Source organism: Nematostella vectensis, chromosome 9, assembly GCF_932526225.1.
Source record: "Nematostella vectensis chromosome 9, jaNemVect1.1, whole genome shotgun sequence".
NCBI lineage: Eukaryota > Metazoa > Cnidaria > Anthozoa > Actiniaria > Edwardsiidae > Nematostella > Nematostella vectensis.
Window position 1 is genome coordinate 5,453,229 of NC_064042.1, and position 24,394 is coordinate 5,477,622.

The 24,394-nt window shown below is 39.7% G+C and overlaps 1 protein-coding gene across 4 annotated transcripts; it reads left to right on the top strand.

The window, feature by feature from the left end:
* Positions 1–6,783: 6,783 nt before the first annotated feature.
* LOC5504901 (serine/threonine-protein kinase PAK 1) lies at positions 6,784–23,834 on the top strand. Of its 4 annotated transcripts, XM_032373265.2 has the most exons (18): positions 9,859–10,231; positions 10,340–10,431; positions 13,637–13,711; positions 14,001–14,088; positions 15,141–15,653; positions 16,891–16,973; positions 17,148–17,237; positions 17,376–17,424; positions 18,035–18,130; positions 18,574–18,637; positions 18,979–19,027; positions 19,350–19,487; positions 19,666–19,758; positions 20,087–20,186; positions 20,563–20,678; positions 21,309–21,389; positions 21,674–21,811; positions 22,181–23,834. In XM_032373265.2, exons 1-18 carry the CDS (start codon positions 10,078–10,080, stop codon positions 22,265–22,267), a joined length of 2,106 nt encoding a protein of 701 aa, XP_032229156.2. In that variant the 5' UTR covers positions 9,859–10,077; the 3' UTR covers positions 22,268–23,834. The 4 variants fall into 4 exon arrangements, with proteins under 4 accessions (XP_032229155.2, XP_032229157.1, XP_032229156.2 ...); XM_032373264.2 differs by lacking the exons at positions 9,859–10,231; positions 10,340–10,431 and adding an exon at positions 6,784–7,301; XM_032373267.2 differs by lacking the exon at positions 15,141–15,653 and having other exon boundaries at positions 9,864–10,231.
* The last annotated feature ends 560 nt before the right edge of the window (positions 23,835–24,394 follow it).

Sequence of the window (24,394 nt, forward strand, 5' to 3'; positions counted from 1 at the left end):
AGGAGCTTCTGTTTACCATTCCCCTGGTGACAGGGTCCTGAAGGAGGTTCTTTATACCATTCCCCCGGTGACAGGGTCCTGAAGGAGCTTCTGTTTACCATTCCCCCGGTGACAGGGTCTTGAAGGAGGTTCTGTTTACCATTCCCCTGGTGACAGGGTCCTGAAGGAGCTTCTGTATACCATTCCCCCGGTGACAGGGTCCTAAAGGAGCTTCTGTATACCATTCCCCCGGTGACAGGGTCCTGAAGGAGGTTCTGTATACCATTCCCCCGGTGACAGGGTCTTAAAGGAGGTTCTGTATACCATTCCCTCCCTGACGGGGTCTTGAAGGAGGTTCTGTTTACCATTCCCCCGGTGACAGGGTCCTAAAGGAGGTTCTGTATACCATTCCCCTGGTGACAGGGTCTTGAACGAGGTTCTTTATACCATTCCCCCGGTGACAGGGTCTTGAAGGAGGTTCTGTATACCATTCCCCCTGTGACAGGGTCCTGAAGGAGCTTCTGTTTACCATTCCCCCGGTGACAGGGTCCTGAAGGAGCTTCTGTTTACCATTCCCCCGGTGACAGGGTCCTGAAGGAGCTTCTGTTTACCATTCCCCTGGTGACAGGGTCCTGAAGGAGCTTCTGTTTACCATTCCCCCGGTGACAGGGCCCTGAAGGAGGTTCTGTATACCATTCCCCCGGTGACAGGGTCTTGAAGGAGGTTCTGTATACCATTCCCTCCCTGACAGGGTCTTGAAGGAGGTTCTGTTTACCATTCCCCTGGTGACAGGGTCCTGAAGGAGGTTCTGTATATCATTTCCCCGGTGACAGGGTCTTGAACGAGGTTCTTTATACCATTCCCCCGGTGACAGGGTCCTGAAGGAGCTTTTGTTTACCATTCCCCCGGTGACAGGGTCTTGAAGGAGGTTCTGTATACCATTTCCCCGGTGACAGGGTCTTGAAGGAGGTTCTGTATACCATTCCCCCGGTGACAGGGTCCTAAAGGAGGTTCTGTATAGCATTCCCCCGGTGACAGGGTCTTGAAGGAGGTTCTGTTTACCATTCCCCTGGTGACAGGGTCCTAAAGGAGCTTCTGTATACCATTCCCCTGGTGACAGGGTCCTGAAGGAGCTTCTGTTTACCATTCCCCCGGTGACAGGGTCTTGGAGGAGGTTCTGTATACCATTCCCCTGGTGACAGGGTCCTGAAGGAGCTTCTGTATACCATTCCCCCGGTGACAGGGTCTTGAAGGAGTTTCTGTATACCATTCCCCGGTGACAGGGTCTTGGAGGAGCTTCTGTTTACCATTCCCCCAGTGACACGGTCTTGAAGGAGGTTCTGTATACCATTCCCCCGGTGACAGGGTCCTGAAGGAGCTTCTGTATACCATTCCCCCGGTGACAGGGTCTTGAAGGAGTTTCTGTATACCATTCCCCGGTGACAGGGTCTTGAAGGAGGTTCTGTTTAACATTCCCCCGGTGACAGGATCCTAAAGGAGGTTCTGTATACCATTCCCCCGGTGACAGGGTCTTGAAGGAGTTTCTGTTTACCATTCCCCCGGTGACAGGGTCTTGAAGGAGGTTCTGTTTACCATTTCCCCGGTGACAGGGTCCTGAAGGAGGTTCTGTATACCATTCCCCCGGTGACAGGGTCCTGAAGGAGCTTCTGTTTACCATTCCCCCGGTGACAGGGTCTTGAAGGAGGTTCTGTATACCATTCCCCCGGTGACAGGGTCCTGAAGGAGGTTCTGTATACCATTCCCCCTGTGACAGGGTCCTGAAGGAGCTTCTGTTTACCATTCCCCCGGTGACAGGGCCTTGAAGGAGGTTCTGTATACCATTCCCCCGGTGACAGGGTCCTGAAGGAGGTTCTGTATACCATTCCCCCGGTGACATGGTCCTGAAGGAGGTTCTGTATACCATTCCCCCAGTGACACGGTCCTGAAGGAGGTTCTGTATACCATTTCCCCGGTGACAGGGTCTTGAAGGAGGTTCTGTATACCATTCCCCCGGTGACAGGGTCCTAAAGGAGGTTCTGTATAGCATTCCCCCGGTGACAGGGTCTTGAAGGAGGTTCTGTTTACCATTCCCCTGGTGACAGGGTCCTAAAGGAGCTTCTGTATACCATTCCCCTGGTGACAGGGTCCTGAAGGAGCTTCTGTTTACCATTCCCCCGGTGACAGGGTCTTGGAGGAGGTTCTGTATACCATTCCCCCAGTGACACGGTCTTGAAGGAGGTTCTGTATACCATTCCCCCGGTGACAGGGTCCTGAAGGAGCTTCTGTATACCATTCCCCCGGTGACAGCGTCTTGAAGGAGTTTCTGTATACCATTCCCCGGTGACAGGGTCTTGAAGGAGGTTCTGTTTAACATTCCCCCGGTGACAGGATCCTAAAGGAGGTTCTGTATACCATTCCCCCGGTGACAGGGTCTTGAAGGAGTTTCTGTTTACCATTCCCCCGGTGACAGGGTCTTGAAGGAGGTTCTGTTTACCATTTCCCCGGTGACAGGGTCCTGAAGGAGGTTCTGTATACCATTCCCCCGGTGACAGGGTCCTGAAGGAGCTTCTGTTTACCATTCCCCCGGTGACAGGGTCTTGAAGGAGGTTCTGTATACCATTCCCCCGGTGACAGGGTCCTGAAGGAGGTTCTGTATACCATTCCCCCTGTGACAGGGTCCTGAAGGAGCTTCTGTTTACCATTCCCCCGGTGACAGGGCCTTGAAGGAGGTTCTGTATACCATTCCCCCGGTGACAGGGTCCTGAAGGAGGTTCTGTATACCATTCCCCCGGTGACAGGGCCTTGAAGGAGGTTCTGTATACCATTCCCCCGGTGACACGGTCTTGAAGGAGGTTCTGTTTACCATTCCCCTGGTGACAGGATCCTAAAGGAGGTTCTGTATACCATTCCCCCAGTGACACGGTCTTGAAGGAGGTTCTGTTTACCATTCCCCTGGTGACAGGGTCCTTAAGGAGTTTCTGTATACCATTCCCCCGGTGACAGGGTCCTAAAGGAGCTTCTGTATACCATTCCCCCGGTGACAGGGTCCTGAAGGAGGTTCTGTATACCATTCCCCCGGTGACAGGGTCTTGAAGGAGGTTCTGTGTACCATTCCCCCGGTGACAGGGTCCTAAAGGAGCTTCTGTATACCATTCCCCCGGTGACAGGGTCCTGAAGGAGGTTCGATATACCATTCCCCCGGTGACAGCGTCCTGAAGGAGCTTCTGTTTACCATTCCCCCGGTGACAGGGTCTTGAAGGAGGTTGTGTATACCATTCCCCCGGTGACAGGGTCCTGAAGGAGGTTCTGTATACCATTCCCCCGGTGACAGGGTCCTGAAGGAGGTTCTGTATACCATTTCCCCGGTGACAGGGTCTTGAAGGAGGTTTTGTTCACCATTCCCCCGGTGCGTAGTGTAGAGGGGTACGTGTCTCGTCGGCAAATCCTATAAGTCAACATTTTTTTCCCGAGAGCTGAATGAAAAGTCCATGAAAAACTGATAATAACAGACAAACGAACTCGTTAACCTAAGGCCTTTGTCTTAGTCGGTTAAGCCACGCACAGCCCATTGCAACGTAGAGGGGGAAATATCGGAATTTTTTTAACGCTAGTCTCATGGGAATTTTAAATAAAGAGCTAGTAGTAATCACTTACGCTGTGGCCTAGGTCTACATGGCCGTTGTTAGCAAGTCAAAGAGTTTACTGTTGGTCTAAATAGCGATGGTTATCAGGTCAAAGGGTTTACTGAGGGTCTTTTGATAGTGAGGGTCACCAGGTCAAAGGGTTTACTGAGGGTCTGGATAGTGAGGGTTACCAGGTCGAAGGGTTTACTGAGGGTCTTTTGATAGTAGGGGTTACCAGGTCAAAGGGTTTGCTGAGGGTGTGGATAGTGAGGGTTACCAGGTCGAAGGGTTTACTGAGTATAATGCGCTTGCCTGCGGCCACCCCTGTATCACCTATAAATGTTATAACACCCATACATGCTATAACACCCATAAATGTTATAACAACGATAAATGTAATAACACCCATAAATGTAATAACAGCCATAAATGTAATAGCAACCATAAATGTAATAACACCCATAAATGTAATAACACCCATAAATGTAATAACACCCATAAATGTAAGAACACCCATAAATGTAAGAACAACCATAAATGTAATAACAACCATAAATGTAATAACACCCATAAATGTAATAACACCCATAAATGTAATAACACCCATAAATGTAATTACACCCATAAATGTAATACAACCATAAATGTAATAACACCCATAAATGTAATAACACCCATAAATGTAATAACAACCATAAATGTAATAACACCCATAAATGTAATAACACCCATAAATGTAATAACACCCATAAATGTAATAACACCCATAAATGTAATAACAGTCACCCATAAATGTAATAACACCCATAAATGTAATAACAACCATAAATGTAATAACAGTCACCCATAAATGTTATAACAATCATAAATGTAATAACAGTCACCCATAAATGTTATAACAACCATAAATGTAATAACACGCATAAATGTAATAACACCCATAAATGTAATAACACCCATAAATGTAATTACACCCATAAATGTAATACAACCATAAATGTAATAACACCCATAAATGTAATAACAGCCATAAATGTAATAGCAACCATAAATGTAATAACACCCATAAATGTAATAACACCCATAAATGTAATAACACCCATAAATGTAAGAACACCCATAAATGTAAGAACAACCATAAATGTAATAACAACCATAAATGTAATAACACCCATAAATGTAATAACACCCATAAATGTAATAACACCCATAAATGTAATTACACCCATAAATGTAATACAACCATAAATGTAATAACACCCATAAATGTAATAACACCCATAAATGTAATAACAACCATAAATGTTATAACAGCCATAAATGTAATAACAGCCATAAATGTAATAACACCCATAAATGTAATAACAACCATAAATGTAATAACAGCCATAAATGTAATAGCAACCATAAATGTAATAACACCCATAAATGTAATAACAACCATAAATGTAATAACACCCATGAATGTAATAACACCCATAAATGTAATAACAGCCATAAATGTAATAACACCCATAAATGTAATAACAACCATAAATGTAATAACACCCATAAATGTAATAACACCCATAAATGTAATAACACCCATAAATGTAATAACAGTCACCCATAAATGTAATAACACCCATAAATGTAATAACAACCATAAATGTAATAACAGTCACCCATAAATGTTATAACAATCATAAATGTAATAACAGTCACCCATAAATGTTATAACAACCATAAATGTAATAACAGTCACCCATAAATGTTATAACAACCATAAATATAAGAACAGTCACCCATAGATGTTATACTAACCATAAATGTTATAACAACCGTAAATGTAATAACAGTCACCTATAAATGTTATAACAACCATAAATGTAATAACAGTCACCCATAAATGTTATAACAACGATAAATGTAATAACACATCGCCCATAAATGTAATAACAAACATAAATGTAATAACAGTCACCCATAGATGTTATAACAACCATAAATGTACTAACAGCCACCCATAAATGTTATAACAACGATAAATGTAATAACACATCGCCCATAAATGTAATAAACAGTCAACCATAAATGTAAGAACACGTCGCCTATAAATGTTATAAACCACGTTAACCATAAATGTAATAACACGTCGCCCATAAATGTTATAACTTATAATTTTGACTCGTAGAAACAACATTAGACAACCAAACTTGGCAGATGTCTTGTAGGTGTCAAGAGGGGTGCAACGATATGTCAACTCGGCATGAAGTCATTGATGACGTCATTGTTCGTCGGTGTTCTTACATTTATGATTAACTGTTTATTACATTTATGGGCGATGTGTTCTTACATTTATGGTTGTTATAACATTTATGGATGACTGTTATTACATTTATGGTTGTTATAACATTTATGGGTGTAATTACATTTATGGGTGATACACACCCTTGAACTCTTTTCGGTGCAAACTGAGCATGTGAACTATGTGAAAAGCTCTTATCGCGTGGCCCTGGGTCCCGCAGGATGACGAAGTCGGTTTGTTTTGGTAATAGACCCCAATCATTGCATGCACGCGTTCAAATCTCAATGATTCAATCAAATTAAAGAATGTCGACCAGCCATTCCTTTGTCATTGTTTAAAATGAAAAATACAACCGTCTTTTTAGAGTAATGGGATAAAAGACCAAGAGGGGGGGGGGGGGGTGGACAAGAGCCACAAAAGATCTCAAACCTTCTCTGATACTGGAAACTTTAGAGCTTCCCGAACGATTTTACCAAAAGTCATTAAAATTAGTTTGATGTATGTTTTCTATCATTTTTATAGCCATTCTCTAACCTCATCATGGGAAGAATAAAATTGCCCTTTCGTCTATGATGTCATTTCATGATTTGAGTTCATTTTACACGAACAAAAATTAGGCAAAGACCACGGGCTTGCTGCTTCTCAATTTTGGAAGGACGACAAAATGGCGGCTGAAAGAGGCCCTTTGAATGGAGTATTATCAATAAAAAGGTCGTTAACCCGCGCTATGCGGCTCTATGCATATCAATCCCCGTGTGTGACTAGATTATCCGTGTTCGATCAACGCCGAGGCGTGGGTTATCTGTGTGGGTAATGTGCGCTTTAGTCCACTCCCTTCGCGCACGAACCCATCAAAAGCTCCTGTCGACAGAGTGATGTGATGACTTCGCTTGGGCAGCTCCTATTGTGTTCTGAATGTTGACTACAATCCGTTGAGCTGTGACCACCCCGTCGAGTAATACAAAAATAGGACGACCCACTAGACTGTTTTTTAAGTTACGAAGTGCACTTGGTTCGACTCAAGTAGATTTCTGACAAGATTAGACTACACGCATATGTTCGAATTACAACAAAGGATGGATGTGTGATTGTAAATAACGGGATAACAATTCGTCGCCATTTGAATCGTTCTGATGCTAAAGATCACACCGAGTTCAAAGATGAAGACCGGAGAACAATCTCCAAGTCGTAAACTCGTGGTAAAGTACATTCAACCTTCACCGCATTCTAAACCAACGGGAAAACCTACACCGCAGCAATTTAGAAGTCCTCAGAAAGTTGTACAAATATCTGTTCCCCGAGCGGGACTCCAGGCCGCACAAAACGCACGATACTCGAAAAACCAAACTGGATCGAAATGCCAAATAAAGATGCCATTAATCCAAGTGAACATCAACAAATTCGGAATCCAGGTATGTATGGCTATAGTAGTGATAACAAAAACGCCATTCGATGAGTAAACGCTAAGTGCTAATGACTTTGGAGGATTATGTTGCGTCCACAAATGATTCCATTTAGGTGCTAAACGCTGTAAGTTATTTGCTGTGTTTTAGTATTTGGGACGTCATGGAGTGGGGACGAAGTTTTTGATTATAACAAATAATTTGTTATCCTTCATCCCCTCAAAGAAATAAACAAATCCATACGCTTTTTTAATATCACCGTTGACTTTTAACAGTAGGTCGTAGGAAAACAATTAGATTTTTTATTTGTTTTTCCATTACCGTGGGTCTACGTTTTCGAACTTTGACAGTAGCAAAAGCAAACTTCCTCCGACTTTCAGACGGTATAAACATTTCACCTTTTCTCCCTCTTGACAGAGGTGACTTCGCTAATTGAACGTACTCAGGGCGGGATTGGCCGAGATAATGATACGCTTATTAATGCTATCAATTGCAGATCGTTGTGATAAATCCTACAAAGAGACATCTTGTAAACATGCAAATCCTGCACAAAATCCGGGGTAATTAAAAAAATACTACATCACCAGCATTCCGGTGAATAAGAATAAGAACCTTTTCTGGAATACTTAACGCTTGGGTTTAACGCATAAAATGTAAAAATAACGCGCGTGTTGCTGTTCCAAATTCTCCCGCCAATTTCTTTTTCGCAGTATTCGTTAATATCCCACAATGCATCACCGTTTGGGACTATCTGTTCAAGCCTTTTTTCTTTAGAGGAAAAATTTGAAATCGCGAACATGCCGCGGAGTTATATCGTTACTCCTTTTCAACTAAGCGGAAGATCGCGGGTTTCCGTTTAACCTGTTTTGAGTAGTTTCCCCTCTTATGGTCAGAATAGAAACAGACAGCATTCCACAGAGTTACACAAAATCTAAAAAAAACATATCTTCTCGAAAAATAATTTAGCTTGTAATAAACAACAACAACAAAACAAAACTAGGAGTCTGTGTTTGTGGTGCGTCTTGGACTTCCTGTGGCCGAGAGAAGAGGGATTTGGGGGCTGGAGTCCTCTCTTTTCTCTCGCCCTCGCGCTGGCTATATGCGAGACAGACGGGCCAATCTCTTCTCGAAGCTGTATTTACCGCAAGCGTAATCAAGTAGCACAAGAAGAGTTCGGCGGATACATGAGCTTGATTATTTCGAGAATCGTAGCCGCTTTGCAACAAATCCGATCCTACGTAACGTGGTGATAATTCGCAGTACACCGGGTACCCTGTAGTGTATGGGGACAAAGTAGGAATTCGCTTTCGCGCACTAAATAATAACCATCTCGGTATATGATATAGTGCATTTTTATCTGTATTAGTTAAACGGAAAGTAATAAGACGGATTTGATGGGAAATCTCTTTGCAATACATTTTATGTACATTTGTTTGAGTACGTAAGCCATTCGCCCAAATACATCATGATGTTTTCCACTTCTCTCCGAGATAACGTTTCGGTGCAGACCCTTTTCACATATATAAAGAATTAAATTAAAAAACAATGGAACCCTTTTAACAGTACGGTTAACAGGGAGCTCGGTTATCCAAGCTCGGTGTTATCAGGGTCCAAGCTTATTATTATTATTTTTTAAAATTTTTCTATCTCGTCAGCTGTCTTATGCCATGAAAACCACTTACGCTGTTACGCCATTGTTGGATACTCTATTTTCCCGTATAATTAGTTGCATAGTGCGTTGAATCTGATGGCTTTAATTGGTCTAAGTAGATCTGCTTGCGCTATTAGCAATACGGGTAATGAAAGCCAACGTCGGCTTTGACCTGGTTATGTATAATTAGTAAAGTCAGTCTAGAAGCAACATAATCTTCCCTTCTCACTAAATGACTTGCGGGACTGAGAGTTTGTTTTGGCGCCCAGATGAAGACACTAATTACCTGAGTACCAGAATTAGCCATTCTCCAACCATTAACAACAGTACAAATGGGCAATGGGTCGCTGTATAGAGTACCTTATTAGCTTGCACAATGACAAGTCAAGGAATTAATCTTCCTCCATCTCCACGCCTTTACCCCAATGTTCTTGTTATTGCTCTTTTTTGTTGTTGTTGTTTTTTTGTTATTTTTTAGAGTGTTTTTTTTTTTTTTTGGGGGGGGGGGGGCTTTTATTTTTTAACCATAAATCATCGATACTTTATTAAAGCTTTTGGTGGTCTTTAGCTAGTGTGACACCGAAATCGTTTGTGGATTTTCGTGTTAATTTGGTTTCTTCTCCCATTCCGCCAAAATCAGTCCCTTGTCCTGTATGGAAGGGCATGGCATTGATAAATATGACAAAAATCTGAAAAATTCCCCCGCGGATGTAAATAAAGGATATTCGTATATCTAAACTACATACTATGGGAGAGAAAGTCATAGATGATGCAACTCTGGGTAGGAGTTTTATTGGTCCATGTTTTTGACAAATTATCGATTTTAATGAAGTCATCACTCGAAATATAACCGAGTCGGAAAAGGATGCTTTATTTCCTACTGGAGCCTAGTCTCTCTCGGCAACATGTTTTGCTTTAATCTAGAGGGTGGTCATTGTAATCGGCGTGCGGCAATACTAGGAGACCCCGAGTGGAAGCAGATTCTTTGCTTGATCATAGCCTTCAGTTTGCCGAGCAAACTATGAGTTCTTGATGTGGCCAAACACTGCTGGAATTCGGCCTTATTCTCCTAAAACCCAACCCCAAACATCTCAGATCCCGGAGAAAGGCTTCTAGCATTTGTATCGCTTCAAAATGGCGGATGAAGAGAGACCGCCGGCCCCTCCTATTCGACTTACGAGCAAAGACGCTTCGAACTCTCTTGGCTCCAAACCTCTTCCGAATGCTCCGGTGGAAGAAAAGAAGAAGAAAACAGCGACATTTCGTCTGTTCCCAAACAAGACAGAATGTACGTATATGTAGCAAATCGTGGATAGGGCAATTTCAGCGATTTCGCTCGAGCATCGGCCTGCTTTCGTTTTAGTTCTGAATGCAGTCTGTTCCATTCGTCTCGTAGATAACAAGAAAAACAAACCGGAAATCTCGTACCCAACTCAGTTCGAGCATACGATTCATGTGGGTTTTGATCCTGTTACTGGAGAATTTACGGTAAGTTTTGTTTTGTATGAGTTCGTCTACCTTTAGCTAGACATCATGGCGATATGCCGATGTTCCGTCGCGTTCAATAAACTCTTTGATCTCAGAAGTACTAAAACCCACCAGGATACAAGCTAACACACCCATTCCACGGGGTTTTTCCTTCGATTACCCCAAACATGAGCCTAGCTCACCCAACCCTGGGTTTAGGTACCCTTTTAGCACCTAAAACAAAAACTAAGAGTGAAGAAAATCGAGGAATCATTGCAAATGTTGAGTGTTTTATGTGCGCGCGTGAGTTTGACATTTCGTACCGGTGACAGAGGCGACCTAGAATATGTATAGTCTATACACGCGTTACAGTTTGTTTAGCTATAGCTCCGTGAATTGAATAATTCCACTACACGTATTTTACTCCTATTCGGCTAATTCTCATGTCGAACCTAGGAACAGATTTTTATTGTAAATTGGGTTTCGTCTAATAATGCTAAACGCTTTTCTACGTTTCAGCGCTTGGTGCTTCGCTATGCTATTATGATATTAATTCTTGTTACATCTGCATTTTTAAAATTCATACTCTCTCTGCTAAGCAGGTGTTAGATTTGGCTGAACTTCATCTTTGCACAATTTCCAACGAGCTAAGGGGCCGTATCCGATGATGTTAAACTGAATTGGATCATTTTCAATGGAATCGAAACCCGGATTCGTAAAAGTTACAGTTTATGTTTCAGGGGGTGAATTTCCTATAAAAGAATTCAGTATGAAAATTCCACCAGAATCGCATTATTATATATGAGGTGCCTCTGTTTATATTTTTAGATTAATGTTTATAGAAAGAATATTTTCCGGTATGTGAGTTTACTTGTAGAATTCTATTGGAATTAAAGGACGTGTTGAAAATAGAATATCAATTTTGTATGAGCTTCAATTTTGCGTATAGGTTTTCGGCAGGAAAAATTAAAATCCTTTAGCGTTCATTGACATGTTTATTGGAATCAAATCATGTTTAAGTTTTATCATTACAAGATCAAGTGATATAGCTTTGAAATTTACACCACGGGCTCTGATATGCATCCATTCAGTGTTTGGATTCAACAGCTTTGACTAGTCCAACCCCATCTGGCTGAATTCAGCGCGTTGTATGGTCAAGCCGACTTGTGGTTTGTTTTGGAGTATGCATGGGTTCCTTTGGTTTCCTTATCTAAGCACTACCCATGCTAACTAGCTGTCATGTGTGATGTTTGCAGTATGTACATCACCATTATTTAGAATGGCATCCCCTTACACCTAACAGCTGGCTCACCTACTGACTCTCAATTATAATTCTTAATGTATTTTTAATTTAAATTCTGATGATTAAACTCTGAGGAGTACAAAACAATGCTCTGCATGCTATCTACCTATGCCTTTGAGATTTTTTCATTTTAAACCCCAGTGCCCTTTGCAAATTCACTTTTGATCGAGCTCAAAGTCAATTAAGATCTAACTTTGTTGTATTGTTGCAATCACTAAGTTATTAAATGGGATTTACATGAATTATATGATTTTACTATCTTATTTAGTGGATCTGTTTCCCAAGTATAGCCATGACATTGAATATCTGATTTTCCAATTAGCTCTGATTTCCAGCTGATCTTTCATTTTCCTTTAGAGCCATCCTCTTGGTCAAATTTTGATTGTACTCCCCACCCAACAGGGATGAATTTAAAAAAAAATCTTGATAAATGTTAAGGACTTACATATCCTATTCCTTTTTCTGATCTAATTATCAACCTGAGCTCTTTGTTGACCAAAGACTTAAAAGATATCTACAAGATTGCAAATATTTGCTTCCTGTAATGTCATTATGAGGTTTTATATTGCATTTGATTGGATCCCTGGTATAATTAGCTATGGTGGCGACTCAGCCATCCACTCTCCTGCAGCAATATACGAAAAATAATCCCTTCACAGTAAAGGCAGTAGATGGGGGGCATCTGTTTGGCTTTATTAGACATCATGCACAGTATTTTGTTTCTGTCACTTTAAACAAAGTCTGCCATGCTGTGCTATATGCCAAAGAACCAACAGCCTTTGTAAGAAAACATGACTTCTTTTGTGTATTTTGCAAAAATTTCTGTCATGTAGTATTGTATTGAGTTAAACTGCTGTTAAAATCTAAAATATTGTATAAACAAAGTCATGTTTTCTGGATGCTTTTTAGATTACTAAAAACAAGCATTTATGGGCGTATTAAAAAATATTGCTGACTTGAGATGACAAATTTGAATGTTATTGGTACCTGCTTTATATCCCTGTCCAAAACTTTAACAGCTAGTTACTTCAGAAAATTGTTTTCTATTGATATGTGGGATATCCCAATGTATAATACTTTATTTTCCTAGTTATTTTTAACAGTTGCTAAGCTCATGTATAGCACTACAAAGAATTAAAGCCGCATTGTCACCAGTTAACTTCCGGAGGTCCGACGGAAACCTCAACCATTAAAAGACAAAAGAATCTATTAAAATCCGAAATATTAAACAGGCCATCCGCTCTAAATTAGCAGTCACATCCTCAAAGAAACTTCCAATAGACACACTGCTTTCTATATTTTGAAATATTTTTGGTGTTTTCCGTTTACGTAAGAATCATGGGAGATTCTTACGTAATCGACTGGAAGTAAACTGATGTTGGTAGTCTTGTTACATATGTTGTTATATAATGGAAGTGATGAATATAATGTTTTCAAAGTCTTAGTAGAATTCTTAGTAACAGACTTTGTTATATTACTGGTTGTTAATTTGTGTACCTGCACGAAGTTGAAAATAAACATGGTGAGCCAATGCATATCTAAGTTTTAGCCTGTAGATATAATGTTCAGTTAGCTAAAAAGACAACAACAAAAACAATTTTCTAGAAGGGATTGGTAAATATTGTATGGAGGCAATATTTCTTACCAGTGGAGAGATAAATGCTAAAATACCAATTGTGCCAGACCATCCATCCCATCAGCTTACTTGTGAGAGCTATTGCAATATTTCCAAGTGAATATGATAAAGTTGAAAACTTTATCTTCTGATATTGAATAAAATGAAAGCTTGCTGTCTAGGGCTCTCCAACCCTTACTGTGGTCCACTGGTGAATCTGTTTGAAAACTAGATACATTAAAAGTAAAGAGTTATGAGAGCAATCAGCAAAAGTGATCAAATAATGAGTTTACATATTTTTTTTGCAGGGGATGCCGGAGGCATGGGCACGTCTCCTCCAAGTGTCAAACATCACCCAGGCCGAACAGAAAAAGAACCCACAGGTGAGGTTGATTTCTTATTATATTCTCATTTATTTTGGCAAAATAATTTAATATCTGTATTATGTAATAGCATGGTGCACACACAAAAATGTCTATTGGCATTTATTCCATTGTAGAACTGCATTTCTACATTTCGTGTTCAAGGTAGCTCATCTTATTTTTTTTAAATCATGGATTGATCAAATATAATAAGAAAGATGGAACCAGTGACATTCACATTTATAACCATCATAATTAATCATATTTCTGAGTATCAAATTGGGTTTATGCATTCTTTCTTCCTTTCTAGGCGGTTCTGGATGTACTGAATTTCTATGACAGTAGTAAAGACAAAACTGAGCCCACCAAGTTCTGGACAACTGTCAAGCCTGCCTATGGTCAGTAATACTCAAATAGCACATGAGAGAATGGTAACATTTTGAAATTACTTTAAAAGTTAAAGGGGCAGTGTCACTCTTCCACAATGCATCATGGTTTTGATCCGTAGGATTTTGTCCATTCAAGATGTTATAATGTACAAAGATACATTTAGCTTGACATTTTTTTTATCTGGTATCGATAATGGCCACCAAAGCAATCATTTTGTCAGGATGAGTTACCTCCACAATGCCCATAGTGTGCATATGCTGGGCTGATTTGCTTGTGTTATCTCACCGGGCAAAGAGATGTGAGAAGTAATGAGATGGTACTCTGAGAAAGAAGGAAGAACTTGCACATTAAATGGAAAATTTGGACTTTGTTGGAATCATATAACTTGAGATCCCTTGTTGTAATAGCAATGACTAATAATCTTAAAAATGATACATATATAAAACTACCACAAAAGTTAAAGAAACCTGATTATAAATGTCCAATTTCCAATTGGTCTGCACTGTTTACAATATCACTAGCATCTTGCCTCGAGAAAGCAGTGAAGATTGATTTGATACTGGATTCCTAGAATAAAATGTAAAAACAACTTCACCACCACCACCATTTAACAATATTACTAACAATACTATAAACTGTAAAAAGCATACTAATTGTTAATGGTAAAGCTACTGATTGTCTTATGAAAGTGTGATTACTAACCTCAGTGAAGCTTGGTTGCCCACCATTTACAACAGTTTTTACAAGTCTCTTTTTATTCCTTAAAAGTTGTGCATTCAAGCATGTTAGACATTTTGAATTATTTTCTACCCCCTCTAATAGTGGCATTAAAGCTGAATTTATGATGTTGCAATGATCAAAACATACATATTCAAATGAAATTGAGACTTGCTATTTGAAAGTTATTGGTTGATAAGAGGTCTGAGTTGCCACCAAAGATATGCCAAGAAGGTACAGACTTTGGATCATTGTGATGCCATATTCAGCCCTATCAGCTCAGAGAACAGCACTCAACCTCTGTGAATACTGCTATAATTGTTTTTTTATTAACTTCTAACAGCTCACAAGCATCGATCCTCCTCTTCTTCATCTGAGCATATCTGTTCCCATCACAAGATTCCCCATGATACCAGTAGCCCATGTACCTCGCCAAGCCAGGACCCATCAGCCCCACCCCTTTCTTGTTCCCCTTTTGCTTGCTCCTCAGCTAAAAGCCAACAACAACAACAACCACTAAACCGTAAAGGAAGCTTTCGCTTAAAACTCAAACGGAGCTTATCAAAGAAGCGCAGGAAATCCCTGCCTTCTTCGACCTGTAACCATTGTAATGATTGTAAAGAGACTTTAAAAACTAAAGAACCAAGCCGTAAACATTCGACACCGGCCAGGACTGGGTCACAGCGAGAATCTACCGAGAGGGTACCATCTGTGTCGAGATCTGATACTTCAAGTTCACTTACGGGTTCGTCACCGGCGTCGCTCGGCGATGAGCTTGAATCCACCCTTAGTCTTCGTTCTGAACCCATACGCACAAGTAACGATTCCTCAAAGCTTAATTCATCTCCTTCTAAAGGTATTTAAAGCCTTCCCTGCCAGAAGAAACACCATTTGTGTAAATTGTGTAAAGCCATAAACATTAAATTTGTTATTTTCAGTGCTTAATGTAGTAAATTTATTTATTTTTAAAATTGTTTTTGTTTCCTACATTTATTATCTAAAGAATTTTACCTATTTCTAAATGTGTTTTTCTTTGAAATATTTATTTCTCCAGCATTTCTAATTATTCATCCTAAGTTATAATTATTTAATTTCTGTAAACCATCAATTTATCTTGTGTGGTTTATTTTTATTGTGTTTGTTATCGTTTGCCAAATGTATTTAAAAGCCAGCTGTGTACGGTTTCTAGGGCAGCATATGGTTACTAGGGCAACAGAGGTCATGGGCTACTGGTACTTGCAACTTCGGCATCAGCTTTCGTCCCAACAGTGCATATCACAACATGTGCACTGTCCCTCATACGTACCCTCTTTTGCATGCCAGTGCCGCTATACTAACCACCAACTCAAAACGCTCAGTTGTCGTACTCTAACAAAATGTAATCTTCTGTGATCCCACTCAGGAAAGAAGAGTGGCCTCTTTCTATTTTATGTTTAATTTTGGATGTTATTGCCTGGTGTATGGGTGCTGGAGTTGGTGTATAGAGTTTGCAAGTTATCAGAGCTCACCCCACTGGAATTAAAGCTGCTGCAAAAAAGGTTAATTGGAGTTGATTTTAGAATAGCTTTTTAGTATGTTTATAGTAGTCATGTTTCCCTCTACCCCAACACTGGATTTGTTTGTAGGCAGCTTTAATTCCATTGTAAAGACACCAAAATCATTATGAACTTTCTTTTTCATATCTATATTTGGTGTTTTTGCTCTGGCCTCTGTATCTTGTGAAGAAATTCAGCAAATAATGCAGCTACCCCCCAAAAAATATGATATCAGAGGAGGTTGACCAAGCATTTATAGAAAAATGTTTTTCGAATTTGCCTCCATTAAAAAAAATGACTTTGCAGTTTTTGATTTTAGCTTTTGAGCTTTTGCTAACTTACCACAATTCAAGATGAAATATAAGAGCCTTTTTGATAACTTGAGCTTTGCCCAACTACTTACCTAGCCAATACCACTAGGTGCACAGGTGCAAAACTCAGGGCTTTGTATCTTAGACACAGAACTGTGGAAAGGGTTATCTACTCACAGGTAGGCCGGCCTACATTCTCCCTCTGATCCATACCTAACTTATCGTCGTGGTAACTTGTTATTGGCAGGCCAGACTCAACCATCCAGTAGGCCACCTATTGGGGAGAACACGTACGTCCCCCCTCCGCCTCCACATGCTACGCCTACACATGTAAGTACAGTGACTCATAGAGCCGTAAAAGAATATCCAAAACACATTTCTTGATGAATTTGTGTAACACTCCCCATTTTCCGTTGCCACTTTACTCTTTATGGCTTTATAATTAGATATACTGTAACAGCATTATTTGAAACTTATTGATGGTATGTTCTGATGTTCACATAGACAATAACTGAACACGGGTCAAGTAATTCAGTCAATGACGATGCACAGCCTCCAGCTATACCATCACGGCCAGAGCACACAAAATCTAAGGTTGGTTTTGCAAGAATGTTCTACAAGGCCAGAACTCTTTGTTATGGCCGTTTTTTAACTATTGTCCAGTAATTGTAGCATTGATTTATCCATATTTCAACCAATTTGTTTTCTCATCATGTTTAATGTGTCATGCAGTATATACCGAATGAACCAGTGACCATAAAGCCGAAAGATGATGAAAAAGGTGAGGTGTCCTTCTGTACTTTTGTACAGTGGTCTGTGTTCCAGATTCTGTGGAATTTGATCAGAAAAGCCAGGCCTTTGTCTGAGTTTGTTTTCAGCTGCCCTGCAAATGTTTATTGCTATATTTCTCCAAATTCAAGCCTTTAAGGTTTTTTGTAAAATTAGTAGAATGTCACAAGAATGTGACCAAGACTCAGGCCTGCCTCACTTTCATGCTTCAATTTCACATGATTGCCATTACCTGGACAACCTTCTATTGTGCTTGTTAAAGAGCTACTACTGGTATCTTGACTAGTGAAATGAATAATAACAAATAAGAAATGAATTAATAGGTTGCACGTGAAACCCTATCAACTATCCCAATGACAGAATAGCATTTCTTTACATAAAAGATAAGATAGATTGGATTGACCGAATTTCATCAACATTTCTTTATTTGTGAAAACATTTCTTTAACATTTCTTTATTTTTAAAAATTCAATTAATCCATAAGCTCCTGATCTGCCCTTTAATGCCCAACTGAAAATCAGAAAGATTTTAAAGCCCATGTGCTAGATTGCTAAGGTGGTAAAGTGTTAATATTAAACTAGTTATGTTGAATTAATGAGCAGCCAGTGATCACCCAGCCAAGCCATCTCATGGGCAAGTACAAGCCCGGGACAAAAGGAAGAAGAAAATGTCAGATGAGGAAATCCTAGCTAGACTCAGTAAGAACAACAAACTCTCATTGATTGTTACTGCTATAGTATGTTGTTCCAGCATTGTTAGTATTACTATTGTGCTTCTAGGGTCGTGGTGTTGCCACTGCTGTTCCTGGTGATGGCTTTGTTGTGCTAATGTGTTGGTGTTGATGCTGTTGTTGCTGTTATGTGTATTGTCACTCCTATTTCTGGTTATGATCCTATTATTGTCACCACTAATAATTATGTTTACTATTTTCTACTTTTCTCTGTGTTACTGTCTCTAGTTTCTTGTTAATGTTATCTGCTTTTTGTTTTGTTGTTGTTAAGGTTTTTGTTGTTGTTGATGTTGATATTTTTGTTGCTGTTGTTCTCATTGCTGTTTTTATGGTTTTTTGATGTTCTGCTGAGGTCATGACTCCCTCCTTATCCTCCATGTCCTTTTTTAATCCTCCTTGACATTGTTGCAGGAACTATAGTCAGCATCGGTGATCCTAAAAAGAAATATACAAAGTTTGAGAAGATTGGTCAGGGGTGAGTAAACAACACTTTGTGAAGCACTATGGTACAACTCTTTTAACTTGAACTCTGATGGGCAAATATTGGTTCAAGTCTGCTGGCTTTGAGTTTCAAGGTTAAGGCCAAGGAAAATGATAAAAAATGCAAGTTAGCTTCGAGTTTTGTGTTATCCAGGCTTTAAGCTCTATTTCTCTTGTCTAGAAATGACTAAAAATAATAAATTAAATTCTGGGGAGATTAACCCAGCTCAAGTTATCCAGCAATTGGAATTATCCGATGTTTAGGACCTGTGTGGAGTATTCAAAGTAACCTATATTGTATGTTTCCTTGAATTGTTTTTTTTTTCTATTCATAAGAGCCTCTGGAACTGTGTACACAGCCATAGAAGTTGCAACTGGGCATGAGGTATGACATTCTAGTGATAATACTGTTATTTTTTTACATTTGATGTCATTATGCTGGCCCTACTATAATGCAATAATTCCTGGTGTCATCAACTTGGTGAATATCAACATACGCACAGGCGACAATATGAACACTGAAAATGCTAAACAAAATTTGCCTTATTATTTGGTGGTTCTGTTTGAATAATATTTGTTTTGGTGTTGAAAAGTTCACTGGTTTTATTGAGTTCAAGATTTTAAGCTGACTCACTGGATGAACTTCATAGTGCTAAAACGTATCAAATCACACCACTCAAAGCATTATTTTATCATTTCTGTCATAGGTTGCCATCAAACAGATGAACCTTTCCCAGCAGCCAAAGAAGGAACTGATCATCAATGAGATTTTAGTCATGAGAGAGAATAAACACCCAAATATTGTCAACTATGTTGACAGTTACCTAGTCGGCGAGGAACTCTGGGTGGGTACACAACCTTTTCACTTTGGTTTCAAGAAGGAAGTTAATGACACCCCATTTTTTACCCCCAATACCAAGCCCTGCAAAGCATTCACTTTTATGCATTGGTTCTAAATGGTGGTGGGCATACTTTATAGCCATGGCTATGTGGTAGTGTTGAAAAGTGGTTCTTGTTCATCAGGTTGTCATGGAGTACCTTGCTGGTGGCTCCCTGACAGATGTTGTGACTGAGACATGTATGGATGAAGGGCAGATAGCTGCCGTCTGTAGAGAGGTATGACTCATAAAAACTACACAGCAGATAGCTATTGTCTGTAGAGAGGTATGGCTAAAAAACTACATAGCAGATAGCTGCCGTCTGTAGAGAGGTATGCCTAAAAAACTACACAGCAGATAGCTGCCGTCTGTAGAGAGGTATGGCTAAAAAACTACACAGCAGATAGCTGTTGTCTGTAGAGAGGTATGGCTAAAAAAAAACTACACGGGCTATAGAATAACAAAATACAGTAATATAAGTGATATAATTGGAAAAACTACTGGAAACTATTGGAAAATATGTGAAAGTTTCTGTCTTTTAAAATTCTGCTGTTGTCTCTTGTCAGTGTTTACAAGCCCTTGAGTTCCTACACAGTAATGGTGTGATCCATAGAGATATCAAAAGTGATAATATTCTTCTTGGTATGGACGGGCAAGTAAAGCTAAGTAAGTATTTCCAATCGATAACTTTAGGGTAATTCTTACTAGGGTGGAAGGGCGATCATAACTGCAAGTGCAACACAGGAGAGCATCATAAACAAGAAAACTTCACTGCTTGATTTTCTTGCGCTTGTGTTGCAGTGAGAAACAGAAAATTAAGTTTTTTATTTGTGCCCAACAGAGACCAATCTTTTCAGTTGCTTTCACATGTTTCTTTTCCTAAAAGAGTATATCAGAAATTCCAAAGTGTGTTCTGGAAAATTGTCACCATTTTTTGCATTCTCAAACGAAACAACATAATTTCATTTACCACTAATTTGTTATAACAGCTGGTTTCAGCTTTGAATGTTTATGAAACTCATTCATTATTTTCTAATTGTAGCTGATTTTGGCTTTTGCGCTACCATTACCCCTGAGCAGAATAAACGCTCCACCATGGTTGGCACGCCCTATTGGATGGCACCGGAAGTCGTCACGAGAAAACAGTATGGCCCCCGGGTAAGATTGCCATTGGCGCATTGTCCCCAGTTTACTTCCGGTCCGACGGAAACCTCAACCGTTAAAAGACAAAAGAATCTATTTGAATCCGAGAAATTTAACAGGCCATCCGCTCTAAATTATCAGTCACATCCTCGAAGAAACTTGCAATAGACGCACTGCTCTCAATATTTTGAAATATTTTTTCGCGTTTTCCGTTAAAAATCATCGGAGATTGTTAGGTAATCGACCGGATTGGTGACAATGGGGCTTTAACATTGTTCATAACAAGATTCATGGTATACCATAGCCTATAACATCTGAAGTTGCTATGTAATATTTATGCTGTATAAGCTTGAATAATCCATTTCATTTGTTGCAGTATTTGCAACAAAAATCTTTAGTGATACTTGCTAGCTTTCCGGGGTAAGACTAAACCAAGAGGTGTTACAATGCCTAAAATGGAGGCCTGAACAGAGGTTGCTTTTTATACATCGATATTCTGCATTGTGGCAGCAAACAGCGTCCATATGCCTTCAACTTGACATTGGTTATCTGTGCCCTCATAATTCAGTATCCCTGTGACAATTAGGTTAATTTTCTCCCCACTTTTATTTATCACTTATTAATTCTGGGTGTTGTTTGTTGCAGGTTGATGTGTGGAGTTTAGGAATCATGGCCATAGAAATGGTTGAGGGGGAACCGCCATATCTGAATGAAAATCCACTCAGAGTATGTTAGCACACTTAACTGTTAAATCGTTATATGATTGAGTCTCTTATAGTATTTTTTTTATATTTGCTTTGTTAAACGCATCACAAGTAAGTAACACATCTCAACTGCAATTTTTAATCCGCCATGATGGATCTGATAAAGAAATGATACAAAAGTCTTCTCACACTTGGTACTTTGTTAGGATGACAAATGGTGGCTGGATGTTTCTTTGCATTATTAGCATAGTTTGTAAAGCTACTGGGAGCAGGAGTATGCTAATACTTTCTTCTGTTTCTTTGCAGGCGTTATATCTCATCGCCACGAACGGCACACCTGAACTTGCGCACCCAGAGAAGCTTTCGCCAGTCTTCAAAGACTTCCTTGCTCAGTCACTAGAGATGGATGTAGAAAAGCGCTCCTCTGCACGGGAACTATTACAAGTAATTTGTGACTCAGTTAGTCAATTAGGTCAACAAAAAGACATCAGTCATTACTCAGGGGCGGCTTTGTGTACATTTTCCTGTGTGCCATTTCTCTTCAAACTTCAATGAAAGTCTGAGATAAATTATGAACGAAATTGGCTATTTCTCTTCTCGATAATTTCCAACTGCTTAACGGCTTTCTGGCTTTCAGTCATTCAAACGGAATTCAGTTTGGTCTGCCTTTTTATTAGTCAGCGCCTTTTGGAGATGTGACCTCATGGGAAACCATTTCATCTCATTGCAGAATATTGCCTAATATAGACTTACTGACTGCAGTAAGAAAAACAAGGATAATGTTTTAATGTTGGCTGTTTTCTTTGTTCCCAGCACCCGTTCTTGAAGCAAGCCAAGCCACTAGCAAGTTTGGTGCCCCTCATCTTAGCAGCCAAGGAGGCCACTTCAAGGGCTCACTAATCCAATATATTAGACCCCCCTCTACCAGCAAAAATTGCTCGGAGAGGGACATGCGACTATGCCGCTAGGTTTCTTTTAATTATTTTCATTTTTTTTTAGAAAATTAAATATAAAAGAATTTAGTTCATCACGACATTACCTCGAAAGTGATAATATCCCCGGGGCGTTTTTACAGTTTATTTGAGTATTTTTTCAATCATCAAAAAAGAAAATTAATAGCGCTAATTGGCTCTTTTACCGTAATGACCTCATTGTATGTACAAAGCGTGAGAGATTGGGCAAAGAGTTTATCCGCGGGGAACTGTAAATTTTTATTGAATTTCGATTTTTATATTGCTATATAACGTTCAGATTTAGACTTTAGACTTAGAGTCGTTGCCTGATCTGTATAGATATAAAAGCAATGAAAAGGAGAGGGAGACGACAAGTGGGCTTCCATTCTAGTGTAATGCATTATTTACTGAGAAGATAAAATATGGATGTAGAACTCCAGTATAGCTATCGTTATCTGCCCAATGCAAGCAAATGCCAGATACATTAAGCCTTTAAAGCTCAAGTTCGTATTTTTTAAGCCGTATCAATGCAAATAAACTAAATCGACTATATTTCGACTAAATTTACAGGTATTTGCATTGGTACAGCTCATGAAAAAATTACGACGTTTGAATTATGCGGTATATTGCTTGTTGTGCGTTGTTTAAGCCTGAATGTTTGCGGACAAGAGCTTGGGTACATTGCTTGTTGTGCGTTGTGTTAGCCTGGATGTTTGCGCACAAGAGCTAGGGCACATTGCTTGTTGTGCGTTGTGTCTAATGACGTGTGCTATTGTCATTCTAGCAAAATACCAAAAAATCAATTCCATCGGTTGATTTGGAGCAGCTATTGCAAAGTTTTCGATTGAAATTTGTAAATAACATATAAAAAATGTTTTAGACTTGCTATCGAGGTTATTTTGACATTTGTTTCAAATAATTTGACTTCTAATTTAGAATGAAAACAATAATATACTTATGGCTGACAAAGATACTTAAAACGCGTCAAGAACCATGGTTGGGTTTTTGCTCAATGGATCCAGTAAAGATTGTAATACCCTTTCCCCTGTGTCCGCTCCTCACCCCTATGGTCTGCCCCTGTTTTTGTTACTGTTAGGGTAGGGCAGAGCGTTTGCCTTTTACTGGTAGAAAGAATGCGGTGCGCTGGTCGGTGTTAAGACAGATTAGCATCAGCATGAAGTTTATTGCAGTGTCTCTGAAATAATAAACCCGTAGCACTTATAAGAGAAGAAAGAGCAAAGGTATAAATTCGGCTTCACTTTCTCGTTACATGGAGCTCTGTTCTACTGCCCGTTTCTTGGAATTTGTGCCCAGGCTGAACCGTTATCGAGCAGATTCTACAACTTCTTGGACATGATTATAATTGTCGATATAGCGCTAATCTATTTCATGAAATATAAAGGAACATTCATATGTCAGTCATTTTTGCAAGGACGGTGTGTGGTACTTGTTTCTTTATTGTAGTGTAATTCATGGAAAAAAAACTCTTGGAAATAAAACCTACTAAAGAATTATCATTCTTATAAATTAAGTGCCTCGTTTGAAGGGAATAATAATAATTCGTTTATTAATTACCCATTGCAGTGAAACTGAATCACAGGTAAAATGGTCACATATACCAGCTTCTAATGCCTAAGATTATTTAAATACTAAACAGATACAATTTCACTTAATTTGTTTGTAGTACACAATGCGCCCCCCCCCCCCCCCCCCCCCCTCCCCTTTAACGCCCATACAGGAGCATGGATTTTAAACACGAGGTTCCGCTCCCAACCCCGGGCCCAAGAACAATCAGTTATCAATCGGCCGTCAGTGAGTCAACGTGTCAGGACAATTAGTGACTAAGACCCAGTACGAGCTCGCTCTTCTCGTGTAATTCATATACTTGCAGATTAGCATACGACAATCGAATCAGTTTATTAGCATACATTTAGGAACGGTACATGTACGCCGTTTGTCCCACTCCAAATCGCTTCACTCTCGTCGGCTAAGCTACTGTAAGTACAGGGAAACCTCGCGTAACCAGCTAGCACATGATAAGATGGTTAGCTGCCCCACCTGAAATGCCGAGATT